Source organism: Mobula hypostoma, chromosome 5, assembly GCF_963921235.1.
Source record: "Mobula hypostoma chromosome 5, sMobHyp1.1, whole genome shotgun sequence".
In the NCBI taxonomy this organism is placed as follows: domain Eukaryota; kingdom Metazoa; phylum Chordata; class Chondrichthyes; order Myliobatiformes; family Myliobatidae; genus Mobula; species Mobula hypostoma.
Window position 1 is genome coordinate 13247562 of NC_086101.1, and position 19976 is coordinate 13267537.

Below are 19976 nucleotides of genomic sequence, written 5' to 3' on the forward strand. Positions count from 1 at the left end.
GAAGATGGATCGAGATAAGATTGTAAGTTGGTGTGAATTAGAGAATGTACCGGTGAATCATGCGTGCCTGCTAAGTGGGGTGGATTTCCGCATTCCGGCAGATGTACTAGCGCGAGGGTTGAGTGTGATTAAAGGTATCGGGCAGGTAGAACTTACAGCTAGAAGGTGTGGGAAAGAACTGGAGTCCAGCTGGATGTTGGTTCGGACGAGTGCCGATGTCATGACGTTGGAACTACCAGCAAAAGTCCACGTCCAGGGGGAGGCACGGCCATGGTGTCTCCATACCCTCCCGGAGGACGAAACTGAGGAGGTGCCAGAGGAGGAGCTAGATGAGGCCCCAGGGGAGGTGCCAGTAGTCAGGGGTGGAGGGTTGGAGTGGGAAGGCTTGGCCAGGCCCCGTCCCCCAGTTAGGGGTGAGACCTCTGAGTTAACCTGGGGGTGTGTGGAGAGACCTTTGTTCTGTGTACCTACACTGGGGGTGTATGGAGAGAGCTTTCCTCTGTGTACATACCCTGGGAGTGTGTGGGGAGAGCTTTCCACTGTGTACCTGGCCTGGGAGTGTGCAATGGAGCAGTTCAGAGGGAGATGTTTTCTGTGTGGACCCTGTGCTGGGATTGTGTGTAACCAGTGATACAGCACATTGCTGCTTTCAAATGGCAGAGTTTCCGTGTTTGGAAGTTATTCTGCCAACAGGGTGCGGCAGTAATTCGGGGAATTTGCCAAAACAATATCTGATTCTGGTCAGATTTAATTCCCTGACTGATATATTTCCACTCCCCTGAGATATGAAGGGATCCAGAGGTGGGGGGTGCAGGCGGAGAGGGTTGGATAGTATGTCAGTCATGATCCTCTTTGAATGTTGGAATGTGGTAGAGGGGCTGAGCTTCCTGCAATGACTCTGCCTCCCTGAAACATTTCTGCGCAGCGCATCCAGAGCTGGATTTGAGTTTCTCCTTTCCTTCCACTGTTGAGGGAGAGCAAAATGGAAATTCAGAAGGAGGGAGAGGCCATGAGGAACTTTGAGAAGACCTGTTGAATGCAGCAGAGATGTTAACCGCTCTCCTGAGACTGCGTATGTCTGAAGTATGGTATTGCCTTTCTTCACACCAGACTTGTCCTGAGGGTGTAAACTCGGCTCTGGTCTGGGAAGGGTTACTGATGGGTTATGTGAAGTGCCTGCTCTCCCCCTGAGTCTCTGTTTGTTTTCTTTCTTTTTCTCTCTCCTCTCTCTCCCCTGTCTCTCCCCACCCCTCTCTCTCCGCACCCCACTCTCCCCTCTCTCCCCACCCCTATTGCTCCCCACCCCCTCTCTCTCTCCACACCCCTCTCTCTCCCTTTCTCTATTATGACTTCTCCATTAATTTCCTCTCTTTCCTCTCTCTTTTCCTAACTTTCTGATTTTCCCCTTCAATCTTTCACCTTCACTTTCTTATTGTTTTACCTCGGTTCCTCTTTCCCTCATTTTACTTTCTGTCTCATTCATTTCCCCAAGTTGCTGTCTGTTTGCCCGACCTTTTCCCTCCCTCTCCTAATTCTCCATTCCCTGTCCTCTTTTCGTCTCCTTGTTAACTGAGGCCAAACAGCCCTGCAGACACACCTGGTGTCTGTCTCCCAGCCAGACCACCGTAAACTGTCGGCAAACTTGGTCCCTCCTGTTCTCGCTCTCAATCTCACCTTGAGATGGTCTCGAGATTTCACGTTTCTGGACTTCACCTGAACGATCTGCTGCAGAGCTTCATTACAGCAAAGTAGTCAACCTACACTCATTTGGAAGAAACAATCTTCAGTCGCTAATGGACGTGGGGAACACAGAGCTTCCAATGGTTGCCATGTGGGGTGGGGGAGGAGCAGTTGGCTAGCTGCCAATCTTTGTTCTAATTGCTTGCGATGGGGCTCAAACCTGGTCCTGGAGACGGTGAGGCAGTGTTTCTATCCACTGCGGCACTGAAACATCGGTCTTTTTACAGAGGGGTGGGATTGGATTTCAGCCCCCCTCTCTCCCCCTGAGTTTGTCCAGATGATGTCCTATAGACAATAGAAAATAGGTGCAGGAGTAGGCCTTTTGGCCCTTCAAACCAGCACCGCCATTCACTGTGATCATGGCTGATCATCCACAATCAGTATCCAGTTCCTGCTTTATCCCCATAACCTTTGATTCTGCTATCTTTAAGAGCTCTATCCATCTTTTTCTTGAAAGCATCCAGAGACTTGGCCTCCACAGCCTTCTGGGTCAGAGCATTTCTTTTTTTTTAATTTTATTTTTATTTGGATAAGGAATTCACAATTATCATGTACTTTTTTCACACATATAACCTTTTCCATTTTTTTATATGTATAAAACTACAATTATTTATACATTCTTAAGTACACATTGAGATGATATAAAAGGAAAATAAACATTTAAATAGCTAATTATGTGCTGTGGTAAATCTAACCTATTAGACTAAGTAATGAAATTAGTTGTTAAGAAAAATGGTAATAGTTTCCATACAACACTTCTGGACCATTTCCACTGGTCCAAAATGTTGCATACAAGCCTATATACCAACCATTGTAGGTGTTTATATCCCAATTTTTTCGTGCTTGTTCCTGCCCGCAGACATAATTATCCAATCCCTATGTACTTATTTACTTAATTTTTTCATTTTTTTTTATCCCTTTCCCAAATCTTTCCCTTTACTTGTGTTAATTCTCTATTTTCCAAAAAAAAACAAACATTTAGATGAGGGGTGCTTACGTTAGCAATACTACTGTGTTGATGAAAAGAGCAATATAAATCATTAGGAGAGTCATCTAAAGTCTGCTCGCATTGGGGTTATATATTCAATCCATTTATTCCAGATTTGATAAAATGTTTCTTTTTGAGTTCTCAGGGAGTAAGTCAACTTTTCCATTTTAAATATTTCCAAGATAATTTCGTACCAATCTTCTAATGTAGGTGGTATTGGATTTAGCCATTTTCTAGTGATTGATTTCTTACTTGCCGCTAAGAGGGCCTGCAGCAACTTTATATCTTCCTTCTGTTCAAGGAACAATACATGCCCCAAATAGAGCGTCTCAAAGTTCAGAGGTATCTGGGACCTAAGTACCTTAACTAATGTTCTATGAATACCTACCCAAAATAGACTTAATTTAGGGCAATCCCAGAAAATATGAAAATGATTTGCCTCCTTGGAGCCGCACCTTCTCCAACACATCACATTTGTATCTTTATATTTTTCCTGATATGGGGTCTTGAAGTATCTTATAATGTTTTTCCAACAATGTTCTCTCCAAGTCAAAGAATTAGTCGAGGACCATTGAAAGCTGCAGATTTTCCCCCAAGCCTCCTCTGAAAGTACCAACCCCGCTTCTTTCTCCCACTTCTCTTTAATATACAGTGTATTTACATTTTTAGCATGGGAGAGTGCATTATATAGGCGAGAAACTGATTTACTAGGTATTGAAGTGCAAGCCGAATTCAGAATCTTGAAAAATTCTAATTCTACTGTTGATAGGTCTATATATCTACAACTCTGGTTAACATAGTTTCGTATTTGAAGGTACCTAAAAAAGTCATTATGTTCTAGGCCATGTTTGTGGGTCAGAGCATTTCATATATCCACCACTCTCTGGGTGAAAAAGTTTTTCCTCAACTCTGTTCTAAATGGCCTACCCCTTATTCTTAAACTGTGGCCTCTGATTCTGGACTCTGGTCCTATGGCCTAATGCTGCAAATGTCCCCCAGCCACCATACGTTCCCCAGGGAGTTTGGAGAAAAGCTTTTCCAGGCTCTCTTGCCTTCACACTGACAAGCCGCACTCCACTTCCAGAGCTGGGGTTCTCCCTGTGACCAAGTCCAGGTTTTGGGATCCGCATCGCTGATGACCATCAGACCGATGTTAGTGTTCAAAGAAAGAGAGTGGACTTCATTCTGCACCTAGGTCACTCCGTCACTCGTTCCCTTCACCTTTCTGGCAAGATGGTTGCCCAATATCACTAACTGTACCTGGCTCCCTTTGCACCTGCCTCAAGGTGGAAGGTGGTGGGGTTTGAAAAGGATTTGTTTTTTACTGCATGTCACAGGGCAGTGACAGAGAAAAACTGAATATTTATTGATGGACTCCCTGACGTCGATCGATGATCTTCTCTTTAAGAAGGGAGCAAGGCAAAAAGAAGGAAATTATTAGCCAGTTAGCCTAACCTCAGTGGTTGGGAAAATATTGGAGTCCATTATGAATGATAAGGTTTCGGTGTGCTTGGAGACTGATGATAAAAAAAGTCAAAGTCAACATGGTTTCTGTCAAGGGGAATCTTTCCTGAAAAATCTGCTAGAGTTGTATGAGGAAGTAACAAGCAGGGTGGACTAAGAGGAGGCAGTGGATGTCATTTACTTGGATTTTCAGAAGGCATTTGATAAGGTGCCACACATGAGGGTGCTTAACAAGATAAAATACCATGGCATTACAGGAAAGATCTTGGCATGGATAGCAGAATGGCTGACAGACAAGAGGCAGAGAGTGGGAATTAAAGTGTTTTTTTTTCTGGTTGGCTGCCGGTGACTAGTGGTGTTCCTTCAGGTCAGTACTGGGACTGCTACTTTTCACATTGTTTGTCAATGATTTGAATAATGGAATTGATGGTAATGTGGCAAAATTTGCAGATGATGCGAAGATAGGTGAAGGGGTAGGGTTAGGGTTAGGGATCCAAAATGACAGGAGAAGACAGGAGGGGGAGGGGTGGAGCCAAGAGCTGGACAGGTGATTGGCAAAAGGGATATGAGAAATTCGGCTGGGGTGATATACTGCGTTCGGTGCTCCCGATGTGGCCTTCTATATATTGGTGAGACCCAACGCAGACTGGGAGATCATTTTGCTGAACACCTACGCACTGTCCGCCAGAGAAAGCAGGATCTCCCAGGGGCCACACATTTTAATTCCACATCCCATTCCCATTCTGATATGTCTATCCACAGCCTCCTCTACTGTAAAGATGAAGCCACACTCAGGTTGCAGGAAGAACACCTTATATTCCGTCTGGGTAGCCTTCAACCTGATGGCATGAACATTGACTTCTCTAACTTCTGCTAATGCCCCACCTCCCCCTCGTACCCCATACGTTATTTATTTATATACACACATTCTTTCTCTCACTCTCCTTTTTCTCCCTCTGTCCCTCTCACTATACCCCTTGCCCATCCTCTGGGTTTTCCCCCCCTCCCCCTTTTCCTTCTCCCTGGGCCTCCTGCCCATGATCCTCTCATATCCCTTTTGCCAATCACCTGTCCAGCTCTTGGCCCCATCCCTCCCCCTCCTGTCTTCTTCTATCATTTTGGATCTCCCCCTCCCCCTCCCACTTTCAAATCTCTTACTAGCTCTTCCTTCAGTTAGTCCTGACGAAGAGTCTCGGCCCGAAACGTCGACTGTACCTCTTCCTAGAGATGCTGTCTGGCCTGCTGCGTTCACCAGCAACTTTGAAGCAATAATAACGACTGTTTTACACCCTAGTCCGACTCTCCTTACTCCTGGAGCAAGAAATAAATAAATAACCGGTGCGACTCTGCGAATCAGGTAGGTCCCGTTGGAGAGAAATGGGCAGCTGACGTTTCGGGTCGAGATCCTTCATGGACTGTCTATTTCGCTTTTCAGGAATTGCACCTTTCCGTTCTGTCTTACACTGAACCAAGCTCTTCTCTGCGGCTTCATTTACATTCCGACCTGTTTAACGTGTTTCTGATCCCACCCTGGTGTGGAAACGGACATGATACCTTTCCTTTGAATACTTGCTGCGACAAGACGTTAATTCCGGGAGACTGCGGCGCGTCTAGTGGAGAGGTGCGGTACTGCAGGGGTTCAGCAGCTTCCCGAAAACGAAAGGATCCGGAATCAGGAAATATCTGGAGTTAACATGGCTTCGAAAGGACTGGTCGAGAGTTTAACCGAGGATGTAATTTGTCCCATCTGTCTGGATTTCTTCACTGAACCTGTCGCTCTGGAGTGTGGACACAACTTCTACAGCTCTTGTGTCACACAGTATTGGGGAAGGCAGGGGAGAAACGCCTGCCCGGAATGTAGAGAGGAGATTGCAGACCCCACCCCCAAGGTCAATCGGGCTTTGAGAAATCTATCTGAGAAAGCTCGAAAACTAAACCTGAATCCGAAAGGGAAGGAAAGTAAAGTTTACTGCGAGGAACATGGGGAAGAGCTGAAGCTGTTTTGTGAGACGGACAAGACACTGATCTGCGTGATCTGTGCGACTGCGAAGGAGCACAAGTCTCACAACTTCATGCCGGTTAAAGAAGCCGCTGAGATCTGCAAGGTAAAAATAACCCGATTTATATCGTCTGTTTATGTCGTGCCATGTTTTTGTGTAATCTATTCACTCTTTAATTCCCAGGATCGGATTAAATCTTCCATAGACTCTCTCACAAGAAATGTAGCAGGCTTTGAGGAAATGGAGCAGCAACAGAAAGAGAAGATTTCTGGAATTCGGGTGAGGTTTCCTGAACAGAATTTCCGATATTTGCGCAGATTTGTTCCCTCTAGTGTAGAATAGCAGAGTGTGGCAGCTCCAGTGATCCGGGTTTGATCCTGACCTCTGGTGCTGTCTGCGTGGAGTTTGCATGTTCTCCCTGTGATCATGGGAGTTTCAGTGACATCCCAAGGACATGTTTCAAAGGTTTCAAAGGTACAATTAATGTCAGAGAAATGTACACAATATATATCCTAAAATGTTTTTTTTCTTCGCAACCATCCACAAAAAACAGAGGATTGCCCCCAAAGAATGATTGACAGTTAAATGTTAGAACCCCAAAGTCCCCCCAGCTCCCCTCCCTCCGGTGCGTAAGCGGCCAGCAAGCAACGATCCCCCTCCCCCCACTAGCAAAAAAAAGCATCGGCACCCGCCACCGAGCACTCAAGCGTGCAGCAAAAGCAACTGCAAAGACACAGACTTGCAGTACTCCAAAGACTATTTGTTCACCCACCCAGCATCTGACATACAACAGGCTCTTTCTCTCCCTAATAAGGGAGAAAGAGCTGTCTCCATTTCACAGCAAGAGGGAAGTCACAACAAAGAACTCGCTGGTTTATAATGTTAAAAGTTCTTTGAGTCACATTTTCCGAGCTCTGTGCCAAAAGATCTCAGGTCTTTGGGCACAAAGCCTTAGATTTTCCATCTCCCACGACACACCGATCGCCTGTCCGGACACCAAACTTCAATTCACCTGTCTCCAGAGCCACAAGATCTTGGCCCTCCAAAGGTGAGCTGAGCTCTTAGGCCGTGCCCTTGGCGTGCCGAATAACAGCCAATCGTGAAAGCCCAAGAATGGGTCCCATTCCCGCAAAGAACCATTGGTTGAATGTTTAATTGGTTCCCGTAATTTGCCCTGTTTGCTACTTCAGAGATGAACATCGACGATGTTCTGCGGGCTGCTGACAAACTTTTGAAAACTTTTTCTTCTGAATTACTCTCAGTGCAAATGTCAGCCTGTAATTTGCCTTTAAGCAACATACTTTTGAACTGACATAATGAATCAGTGATTTCACAATCTTCTGAAGAACTTGGCAGACTTAACTCTCAAACTTGTAGTTACAGCATACTTAAATAGACGAAGTTCATTGCTATGCCCGGACGAGAGGGCGGAGGAGGGGAGCACTCCAATCCCAGCTGAAATGCATAGGAATGAAACTCCCTCTATCTAGCTGCTTGTTGGCAAACATACAGTCGCTGATAAGCAAGACTGAGGACCAAAGTGTGAATTGCTGCAACAGAGGGAAATCAGAAATTGCTGTGTTCTGTGTTTCATGAAGACATGGCTTACTCTAGACATGCTGGATATGTCAGTAAGACTTCGGGCTTCTCAATTCACCAGGTGGACCGGACTGCTGACCAAAGCAAAAGTTGGGTATTGTGTTTCATGATAAATGCTTTGTGGAGTTCAAAGCAGTGGTCTGTCTTACTGACCTAATTGTTGGGGACTTCAGTCAGGCTTGCATGAAGAAAACTGCCTAATTATCACCTAAAGCCCCAGGTGTCCCAACACTCTTAACCATAGTTGTGGACAGCCGTCGATCACAGGGTATCATGGGTTTGTGCCTCTGGTGGACCGTGTACTCTCCAGGGTGCAAACCTGGGTGGGAAGATTTGAAGAACCAGCTGCTGCACTGTCGCAGGTTACCCGTCTACACATCACTGATGTAGTCCAAGAGAAGGACAAGTGCCGATACAGCTTGGCACCAGTGTCATCACAGAGTTTGCCAGAGTGAAGTTGTAAACAACATCAAATTGCGTTAGGGACCCCAGCTCCAGATTTCTTCCTCGGGGTTTACTCCCAAAGCCTTTCACATGGGTGGGTATGGCTGCAAGGTAGCGGAGACTCTTGATCACTGTTACACTATGATTACAGAAGCCATGCCTACACTGCATTTTGGAAATCTAATCATTTAGCCGTACTCCTGCTACCTGCATCCAGGCAGAGGCTAAAGAACAATACTCCAGAGATAAGGACAACACAGAGGTGGTTGTGAGAAGCTGAGGAGCAGCTACAAGATTGCTTCGAGTTGGTAGACTAGGCCGATCTGAATGAATACTCTTTTGCTATCATGAACTTTATGAAAACTCCATTGCTATCACAAACTTTATTGATACAGTTGTAGATGACTTGTCCCTATAAAATTATTCAGAGTTTCCCCTCTCCAGAAGCGCTCAATGAACCAGATCAGTGACATTCAGGTCTGGTAACCAAGTTAAATAAAAGAGGTCCATGTACAATCTCCGGAAAACCATCTGATTTGAGAAGCTGTGACCGGACCAAAGTTGAATCACCGAAGGCTGTTTGACAGCTGTGACAGGGCTTGAATGCGATCATCTCCTACAAAGTGAAACCAAGAGACATAGGTGACAAGAAAGCTTCGCTCCCAGATGAGCTCAATGATTTTACACTCACTTTGACCATTAAAACATGGAGGCACCTTCACAAACTCTCGCAGCCCCCACAGAACCAGTAATTTCAGTCTCTGAGGCCGATATAACAGCATCCTTCAGGAGGGCGAATCCACAGAAAACATCTGGCCCAGACCATATACCTAGCTGAGTATGAAAGACATGTGCTAATCCAGGGGTCCCCAACGTTTTTTGCACTGCGGACCGGTTTAATATTAACAATATTCTTGCGGACTGGCCGACTTTGCCAACGGACAAGAGTCGCAGTCAAATACGTTGTGTTTACCTAGAGTAAGACTACAATGACCATGATGCCTTGCGCGGGCACCAGTGCGCATGCGTGACCTGCTCCTGCGTTTACCTGCCGATTTTTTTTCTGCAAATAATTTTCGGCGATTCTGTTCGGTGGGGGCGGAATATAGGTGATAAGTGGCTAATACACTCAATTTCCTTTGTAAAAGGTTTATCTAACGAATTTAATATTAAACACACAGCGCATATTTTCCTCGCATGAATATAGTGATAAGTCAATTATCAGGGGAGGACAGGGGAGCTTGAAGTAAGTGTTGAATGAACTTCCAGTAGAAGTGGCAGCAGCGGGTACCATATTATCATTTAAAGAAAAATTCAGTAGGTATATGGACAGGAAAGGAATGGAGGGTTGTGGGCTGAGTGCAGGTCGGTGGGACTAGGTGAGAGTAGCGTTCGGCACGGACTAGAAGGGCCGAGATCGCCTGTTTCCGTGCTGTAATTGTTATATGGTTATATAAGTAAGTCAATAGCATCATAACATTTTACGTAACCTTTGAATATTAAACACACAGCACATATGTTCCCCGTATGAACATATAAAATCATTGCAACACACCAATATTGCTGAATCAGTGAGAGCCTGGGCTTGGTTTCCTGCAGCCACACTGTCCTATCGAAGGGTGATGGGAGACAGCGATACTCGAAGGGGATTCCTTATGTCCAGTCTATTCCGCAATTTAGTTTTAATTGCATTCATTGCAGAAAACTCTGCTTCGCAGAAAGATGTTGGAAATGGAAGCAACGTTTTCAGTGCTTTTGTGGCTATCTCAGGATATTTAGCCTTGACTTTGATCCAGAATGCCGGCAGAGATGTTATGTCAAACATACTTTTCAGCCCGCCGTCATTTGCAAGCTCGAGGAGTTGATCTCCTTCCTGCGCTGATATGGATGACGTGCGGGTAATGACTTCGCGTGCATTCAAGATCAACAGTGGCTGTGACAGGGAATGAGGAAAGATGCAGCCTGATTCATATCGCCAAATCATCTCGTTTCCTCGCGGCCCGGTGGCACATGCTTTGCAGCCGTTACCGGTCCGCGGCCCGGTGGTTGGGGACCGCTGTGCTAATCCACTGGCGAGAGTGTTCACTGATATCCTTAACTTCTCAGTTCGGTAATCTGACGTACCCACTTGCTTCAAACAGACTTAACCAGTACTCAAGAAGAACGTGGAAACTGCCTCAATGACTATTGTTCAGTAGCACTTACATCCACTATGATGAAGTGCTTTGAGAGGTTGGTGATGAAATATATCAACTCCTGCCTGATAAGCAACTTGGGTTTTCTACAACAGGTCATCCACAGATGTCATTTCATTGGCTCTTCACTCAAACCTAGAATATATGGACAATGAAAATATATACGTACAAGTTCTCTTCATTGACTACAGCTCAACATTCAACATGATCATCCCCTTAACACTTATCAATAAGCTTCAAGTCCTTGGCCCCATTGTGCAACTGGATCCTTGATTTTCTGACTCCGGTCAGTTCAGAATGGCCAAAACAGCTCCAAAATTTCCTTTAGCACAGGGGCACCACAACGTTGTGCGCTAGCACCCTTGCTCTACTCACATTATACTTGTGACTGTGAGGCTAAGCACAATTCCAGTCCAATAGACAAGTTTGCTGATAGCGTCACTGTCATTGGCCAAATCAAGGAAGGTAACAAATGAACATACAGAAGGGAGATTAAAAATATGCCTTAGTGGTGGCCTAACACAACCTCAAACTCAATGTCAGCAAGACCAAACAGAAGTTTATTGAATTCAGGAGGAGGAAACTAGAGGTCCTTGAGCCAGTACTCATCATCGTATCAGAGGAGGAGAGGGTCAGTGGCATTATACTTCTAGGTGTTACTATTTCAGCGGATCTGTCCTGGGCCCAGCCATTACAAAGAAATCACGGCACCATCTCTACTTTCTTCAAAGTTTGCAAATATTCATCATGACAACTACAACTGTGACATATTTCTACAGATGTGAGGTAGAGATTATATTGGTAGTATGTAATGTAAATACCAATGCTCTTGTACAGAAACTTTACAACAAAATTGTTGAAAGGCATTGACAGAGTGGATGTGGCAAAATTGTTTCCCATGGCGTGGGAGTCTAGTACGAGAGGGCATGACTTAAGGATTGAAGGGCGCCCATTCAGAACAGAGATGCAAAGAAATTTTTTAGCCAGAGGGTGGTGAATCTGTGGAATTTCTTGCCACGGGCAGCAGTGGAGGCCAGGTCATTGGGTATATTTAAGGCAGAGATTGATAGGTATCTGAGTAGCCAGGGCATCAAGGGTTATGGTGAGAAGGCGGGGGAGTGGGACTAAATGGGAGAATGGATCAGCTCACGATAAAATGGTGGAGCAGACTCGATGGGCCAAATGGCTGACTTCTGCTCCTTTGTCTTATGGTCTAAAGTGGCTTATACAGCCCAGTCAGTTAAACATTCTCCACCATTGAGCACATCTACCTGGAGCGCTGTCACAGGAAAACAGCATCCTTCTTCAAGGACCCAAAACTTCCTGCCACCAGAATCAAGGTACAGGAACTTTATACACAGCACCATCAGGTTCAGGAACAATTATTACCCCTCAACCATCAGGCTCTGGAGCTGGAGGTGATAACTTCACTGAACTTTACTTGCACCATCACTGAACTGTTCCAATTGAACTGCACTCATTTTCAAGTACTCTGAATCTCAAATTCTCTATTATTGCTTTTTTTTGTTATTATTATTATTATAATTATTATGTTCTTTTTTCTCTTTTTGTCATTGCACTCTTTATTGCTTTTTTGCACATTGGCATTGTCCATCCTGTTGGGTAATGTCTTCCATTGATTCAATTGTATATCTTGTATTTATGTGATTCCCTGAAAGATAAGGAATCTCAGGGTTGTACACGGTGACACATATGTACTTTAATAATAAATTTGCATTGAACTTGAACTTGCAATGGGGTATGTGAATCAGGTCGGAGTTAATGGGCATGTGAGGGAGAACAGGATCCAGGAAAACTTGAGGAAATGACATTGATGGGGTTGCTCTGAGAACCAATATAAATGATAAGCTGAACAGACACCTTCCATGTCAGAAGGAAATACATCAAAGGAATGTAGTAAATCAATCTTCACCTCTCACTTGACAGAAACAGTCACACATCCTTCAGTCCCACGTCACATCGCAGTTTGCAGAACTGCATCAGATTCTCACAGAGAAAGAGCAGCGCATACTTAGAGATCTCAGGAAGGAAGAGGAGAGGATTTTAAACCCAATGGAGAAAAATCTTCGAGAGATTCAAAAGAATTTAAATTCTGTCCAGGAGGAGATCTCAAGGTTACAGGAATGGATGGATCAGAAACAGAGTGTGATATTTCTCAAGGTGAGAGATTATATTTCAATTTGTTTTTTTTTAAGCGGACAAAATTGGGATCAATATGTTTGAAGTTGCTGCAACATTTACAAATGGTTGTAAACTGATTTAAGACGGACATATGTTTCGAAGTTCAGGACAAAAAGGGATGAATTTCAGAACATAACCCTCACATCAGATTTATCATCTACAGGTAAATTCACTTTCCCTTAGATTAGAGACTTAAGGGAATCTTACCTATTTATTTTTTCAGCTATGGCATTGCACGGGATTATATTCCTGTCCCCATCACAAACTGGCCACTCGGTCCGTCTGTTCCTAACAATTTGCGTATCGCACAAGCCTTCTCCCACTTGCTCACACAGTGCCCCAGACTCCGCTGTCCCTCGTGTTTTTCCAGCTTCCCCATTACATTCAATCTTTGCTGTTCCACCTCAACAACTCCTGTGGCAGTGAGTTCCACATTCTCCTCAATACATTTGTTGTGGGATTTATTAACAACCATCTGATATTTCATCTTTTGACTTTTGGACTCCACGCAGCAGAAATATTCTCCTTTCCCACCCCATCAAATCCATTCGGAATGTTAAATTCCTCCATCAGATCCTCCCAGACATTATATCCAGATAACAATTCACAAACTGTCCAGTCTATTCAGATCTTGTGTTTTATTTATTTCAGGAGGAAGCTTCTTGGAAGAGAAGGTAGGACCTGGTCTTTTCGGAATCCCTGTACAGATTTTAAAACATTCAAAACTACAGATTATAACCGACAGTTTTATATTTACAGGATTAGTGATGATAAGCAGATATTGTCAGTGACAGATGGTGCCCTTCAGGTTGAAAAATTCGATCACCTCTATTTGTTGAACACAGCGTTGAGGGAAGCACTTGATGACATTAATCGAGGTAAAACTTAGAGATTCATTTATCCTTGTTTATGAGACACAACTAATTACAAATAGAAGCAAAGACTGGCTGTAATAATCTGCTGAATGGGAACTGTAGTTTTATTCTGGCATCAATCCTATCTGCTGGGAAACATGACTATCTCATGGTCAGCTGGAGATGTCAGACTCCTGAACACACTGACACAGGGCACAATACACGGGACTGTTAGATTAAACACTGCATCGTGGTCCCATCCAGACTGTACAAACCCAACAAGACACTGGTGTGAATCCTACCACATAAACTGGGGAATTAATATTCACTTAATGACATTATCAGGAATAAAGGGCCAGCACGGTAATGTAGCAGTTAGTGAGAAGCTATTCCATCTCGGGGCGTCAGATTTCGGAGTTCAGTTCCAGCGCCGTATGTAAGGATTTTTAGGTTCTACCCGGACCAGATGGGTTTCGTTCAGGTGCTCCAGTTTCCTCCCACGGTCCAAAGATGTAGCAGTTGGTAAGTTGTGCATTGAAAATTGTCCTGTGATTAGACAGCTGGACAGTGCGGCTTGTGAATGCAGACTCCAGTCTGCCCCCTGCTGGACTAACGAACCTCACTGTTGTTATCAAACCACCACATTGAAGCATTGAACATCCCACCTCCCCCTCGTACCCCATCCATTATTTATTTACATACACACCTTCTTTCTCTCTCTCTCCCTTTTCTCCCTCTGTCCCTCTGACTATACCCCCTGCCCATCCTCTGGGTTCCCCCCCTCCCTCTTTTCCTTCTCCCTGGGCCTCCTGTCCCATGATCCTCTCATATCTCTTTTGCCAATCAACTGTCCAGCTCTTGGCTCCATCCGTCCCCCTCCTGTCTTCTCTTATCATTTTGGATCTCCCCCTCCCCCTCCCACTTTCAAATCTCTTTCTAGCTCTTCCTTCAGTTACTCCTGATGAAGGGTCTCGGCCCGAAACGTCGACTGTACCTCTTCCTAGAGATGCTGCCTGGCCTGCTGCGTCCACCAGCAACTTTGATGTGTGTTGCTTGAATTTCCAGCATCTGCAGAATTTCTCGTGTTTATATTGAAACATTGTAAGATTGAGCCCGGCCACATCAACCAACATTGACCTCGCCCAAGGTTTCACAAGCACCTCCTTTTCTTTTGGTCATGTGATATGTTCCAAGACATCATTTCCCGAACTTATTTTTCTCAATTCCTTGACCTTCTCTCTGGGAAATACAGGTGGGAAATATTCATTTAAACCACTCCCTTCCGCAGCAGTTCGTCCAGTAGATAACCAGGTTCTTACGCATGATTCTCTAACGTGTTACTCTTTCATTTAATGAACATATAGAACCCTTTAAACTGCCTTTACCTCAATGCCAGAGTGATCACGCGTTATGTCCTTGAATTTCCCTCTTCAGTGTACACTTCTGTCTCTCAGATCAGGTCAGAGAGCTGTGACCAGGGGTTTCTCACAGAGAGGACAATCCACCCTTGTTTACTCTTTTGTGACCAGATCCTCCGCGATGTATTTTCTCAGTTCCCTCAGGAACTTAGTCCCACTGAGTCTGTGCCGACCATGAGAGAAAATTAAACTAATCCCACATGTTGTGTACCCTCAGTTCCCTGCCTTCTCATGTACCTGTCGAAATGCATTTTCAATGTTGCTGTTGCATCCATTTCCTTAATACTCCTATTTATTTAACCTGGTGTTCAACTGACATGTTTCATGTTTGCACTTTATCCCATTGTGAAGCACTTTGAGTTACATCATTTGTGTGAAAAGTGCTCTATAAATAATACTCATCAAAGCTCCTGGTGAACGCAGCAGGCCAGGCAGCATCTCTAGGAAGAGGTACAGTCGACATTTCAGGCCGAGACCCTTTGTCAGGACTAACTGAGAGAAGAGCTAGTAAGAGATTTGAAAGTGGTAAGGGAAGGGGGAGATCCAAAATGATAGGAGGGGGAGGGATGGAGCCAAGAGCTGGACAGGTGATTGGCAAAGGGGATATGAGAGGATCATGGGACAGGAGTCCCAGGGAGAAGGAAAAGGGGGAGGGGGGAACCCAGAGGATGGGCAAGGGATATAGTGAGAGGGACAGAGGGAGAAAAAGGAGAGAGAGAGAAAGAATGAGTGTATATAAATAAATAACGGATGGGGTATGAGGGGGAGGTGGGGCATTAGCGGAAGTTAGAGAAGTCAAGGTTCATGCCCTCAGATTGGAGGCTACCCAGACGGAATATAAGGTGTTGTTCCTCCAACCTAAGTGTGGCTTCATCTTTACAGTAGAGGAGGCCGTGGACAGACATATCAGAATGGGAATGGGACGTGGAATTAAAATGTGTGGCCAGTGGGAGATCCTGCTTTCTCTGGCGGACAGAGCGTAGGTGTTCAGAAAGCAGTCTTCTCCCAGTCTGCGTCGGGTCTCGCCACATCGGGAGCACCGGACGCAGTATATCATCCCAGCCGACTCACAGGTGAAGTGTCGCCTCACCTGGAAGGACTGTCTGGGGCCCTGAATGGTGGCAAGGGAGGAAGTGTAAGGGCATGTGTAGCTGCAGAATTCCTCGTGTTTGCGTCTATAAATAATACTATTATTATTGTATTTTCATTTTTTTCTCAGCTCAAGCTGGTAAAACTTGAGGTACGGGCACAGCCAAGCACACTCATTTCTCAATTGCTCGGGACTTTACTGCCTGAGTCTCCCCCGATCCCCGGGGACTCCGTAATTCTCTGCCTCTCCCCACAGTCTCTGTCACCCTGGATGTGGGAACGGCGAATCCTTGGCTCGAGGTGTCTGAGGATCAGAAAAGTGTGAGGTGTACCGGGACACGGAGGAATCTCCCTGACACCGGGAAGAGGTTCACAAACCGGTTTTGTGTGCTGGGGTCGGAGGGATTCACATCGGGGAGACATTACTGGGAGGTGGAGGTGACGGGGAATGGGTGGTGGGATCTGGGAGTCGTCGCAGAGTCTGTGGAGAGGAAGGAACGGGTCAGACTGAGTCCGGGGACCGGATTCTGGATCATCAGGCGGATTGATGACGCGATGAAGGTTCTCACCTCCCCGAAATCCCGTCTCCCTTCCGATCCCATCCCCGGGAGGGTGGGAGTTTATCTCAGTTACGAGTCAGGGACAGTTTCATTTTACAACGCGGAGACCAAGTCCCATCTCCACACCTTCACTGGGAATAAATTCACGGGGAAACTTTATCCTTCATTAGCGATTGGATATAAAAATCAGTGGCTGAGAATCTGCTCCGGTTCTGCTCCGGGTATGTAAACCGGTAGGGTCCGGGACCGGCATCAGGAGTGTAAATATAAATGTGCGGAGAGTGAAATAGACACGATGTGAGAATTATCGAGCCATTAATATTAACTTGTTCACCGCATCCATCAACGGAATAGAAACATTACTCCCCGGCTCCCCCGGGTCCTAAAGTGCACTGGCACTCAGAGTGTAATTAGGACGCGTGGTGGTGCTGCTGACTGGAAAATGGAGATCAGGATGAATCTTGGAAATACAGGACATAATGATAAATCGGGTAAACTATTGGCTAATCAATTGAAATTTGCTTCGGTTAAACGTCAAATTACTAAGATTCGCAAAACACGATGTTTCTTGACAGTTGATCATGACGAGATGAACAAAACCTTTCAAGAATTTTATACCTCTTTATATCACTCTGATTTTCCTCATGATTTTAATATCATGCATGATTTTTTAAGTAAACTGAATTTTCCGAAATTATCACCCGAAGATTGCTTATCATTAGAAACTCCTATTACAGAGGAAGAAATAACAACTGCAATCTCATCACTGAATTCTGGTAAAGCACCTGGTCCGGATGGGTTTACAGTGGAATTTTTTAAAATCCTTTTCCTCTATTTTCTCTCCGTGGTTGTCTAGAATATTCAAATAAGCAATCAGTTTAGGTAAATTACCACAATTGTTTTATGAAGACTCTATTGCCTTAATTCTTAAAAACAACTAAGATCCTACTGATTGTGCGTCATATAGACCGATATCTCTTTTGAATGTAGATTCTAATTTTTTTTCAAAAATTTTAGCAACTAGATTAGAGAAGGTATTACCTCAAATTATATCTATGGACCAAACTGGATTTATTAAAAATCGTTATTCATCTTTTAATATTAGGAGGTTAATGAATATTGTTTATACCCCTTCATTTAATACTCCGGAATGTATTATCTCAGTTGATGCTGAGAGAGCCTTTGACAGAGTTGAATGGCCTTATTTATTTAGTGTGCTCGAGAAATTTAATTTTAGTTTGATATTTGTATTTTGGATTAAATTGTTAGATCATACCCCGGTAGCTTCGGTTTGTATGAATAATCAAAGATCTCCCTTTTTCCGTCTATTTCGTGGTATTAGGCAAGGATGCCCTCTTATCCTTTACTATTTAATACCGCTTTTGAACCTTTAGAAATTGCTATCCATGACTCGCCCAAAATTTTTGGTATTACCCGCGGAAATGAAATACATAAATTATCACTATATGCAGATGATTTGTTATTGTATCGGGAGAAGTCAATTCCTGTTATTTTAGCTTTGTTGGCTCAATTTAGTAATTTTTATGGCTAGAAATTAAACCTTAATAAGAGTGAATTATTTCCCCTAAATAAGCAGGTACCTACTTATGGATGTTTACTATTTAAATTGGTTACTGACTCTTTCATATATTTAGGGATTATAATTACGAAAAAGTATAAAGATTTATTTAAAGCTAATTTTTTACCTTTAATTGATCAGATTAAACTTTTGTTTACTAATGGTCAGCAATATCTTTGTCTTTGATTGGTCGGATTAATGCTATTAAGATGATTATTCTGCCTAAATTTCTATATGTATTTCAATCGGTTCCAATTTTTATCCCCAAATCTTTTTTTGATAATGTTGACTCAAAAATTTCCTCATATATATGGCAGAACAAAAATCCTAGGCTAGGTAAAAGGTATTTGCAGAAACCTAAAAAAGGTCGGCGGGGGGTGGGGGGGAGCGAGGTAGCTCTCCTGAATTTTAGATTTTATTATTGGGCAATTAATATTCGATACTTAAAATTTTGGTTACGAGATTTGGATGCAACTTCAAGTCCACATTGGGTAAATCTTGAATGTAATTCATTACAAGGGTCTTCTTGGGTTCGATTTTAGTTTCCTTTTATTTCTTCTAAATTGTATAAACAAATGAATAATCCAATAGTTAAGCATACTTTACATATAAGGTTTCAATTCTGTACATTTTTTGGGTTGAATCAATTTATTTTAGCAAGTCCTATCATATCTAATTTCCTTTTTCAACCTTCCACTATGGATCAAGCTTACTTTGATTGGAAAATCAGAGGTATAGTACGATTTCATGATTTATTTTTGGATAATTGTTTTATGTCCTTTGATCAACTTTCTAATAAATATAATTTACCCAGATCTCACTTTTTTAGATACCTACGGGTTAGAAACTTTTTTAATTACTGTTTCTCCTAATTTTCCACACTTATATCCAATGGATATTTTGGAAAAAAAAAGTAGAATTAAATCTCTTTCAGAAAAGTGTTGTAGCAATTATTTATAATATAATTATGAATTTATGTCCTGATGTTTCTAATAAAATTAAAACTGATTGGGAAAGAGAACTTAAGATTATGATACCGATTGAAAAATGGGAAAAAATTCTTCAATTAGTTAATTCATCCTCTATATGTGCTAAACATGCATTGATACAGTTTAAAGTAGTGCTCAGGGCTCATATGTCCAAAGATAAATTACCTCATTATTATTCTTTATAAATCCTATATGTGATAGATGTCATTGCGAGATAGCTTCTTTAACTCACATGTTTTGGTCATGTCCTTTGTTGGAAAAATATTAGAGAGATATTTTTGATATTATTTCAACGGTTTTGAATACAGACTTACAACCTCACCCAATTACTGCTATTTTTGGATTACCAATGATAGACTCAAACTATTTAAACTCTTCAGCTTGTCGGATGATTGCATTTCTTACCTTAATGGCCAGAAGATCCATTTTGCTGCATTGGAAAGAGATTAACCCTCCTACTATATTTCACTGGTTTTCACAAACTATGTTGTGTTTAAATTTGGAAAAAATTAGAAATGTGGTTTATGACCCTTCCATTAAATATGAAAAAAAACTTGGAGGCCATTTATTCCACATTTTCATAACATGTAATTTGACCATTTCCAAACTTATTTTACTTCTCTGTAGGGTTGGTTGAGAGGAACAGAGTCGTCGACACTAAGGTTTTCTTTTCTCCCATTTTTTACGATGTTAAAACAGCCCAGGTCTTTTTTCAGTTTAGTTGATTAATTCTGTTTAGATTAGCTTTTTTTTGAGGGGGTTATATTTTCTTTATTTTTTTTCTTTTTTCATGATTTTTGTCTACATTTTTTTTTGTCCTGTATTATTCATTGGTATCCTATATGATAGGGAGTT

At 43.2% G+C, this 19976-nt stretch overlaps 1 protein-coding gene across 1 annotated transcript; it reads left to right on the forward strand.

Annotated features, from left to right (window-relative positions):
* Window positions 1-5865: 5865 nt before the first annotated feature.
* LOC134346612 (zinc-binding protein A33-like) lies at window positions 5866-18393 on the forward strand. The gene is made up of 6 exons (XM_063048053.1): window positions 5866-6297; window positions 6376-6471; window positions 12378-12611; window positions 13284-13306; window positions 13392-13510; window positions 16250-18393. Exons 1-6 carry the CDS (start codon window positions 5887-5889, stop codon window positions 16780-16782), a joined length of 1416 nt encoding a protein of 471 aa, XP_062904123.1. The 5' UTR covers window positions 5866-5886; the 3' UTR covers window positions 16783-18393.
* The last annotated feature ends 1583 nt before the right edge of the window (window positions 18394-19976 follow it).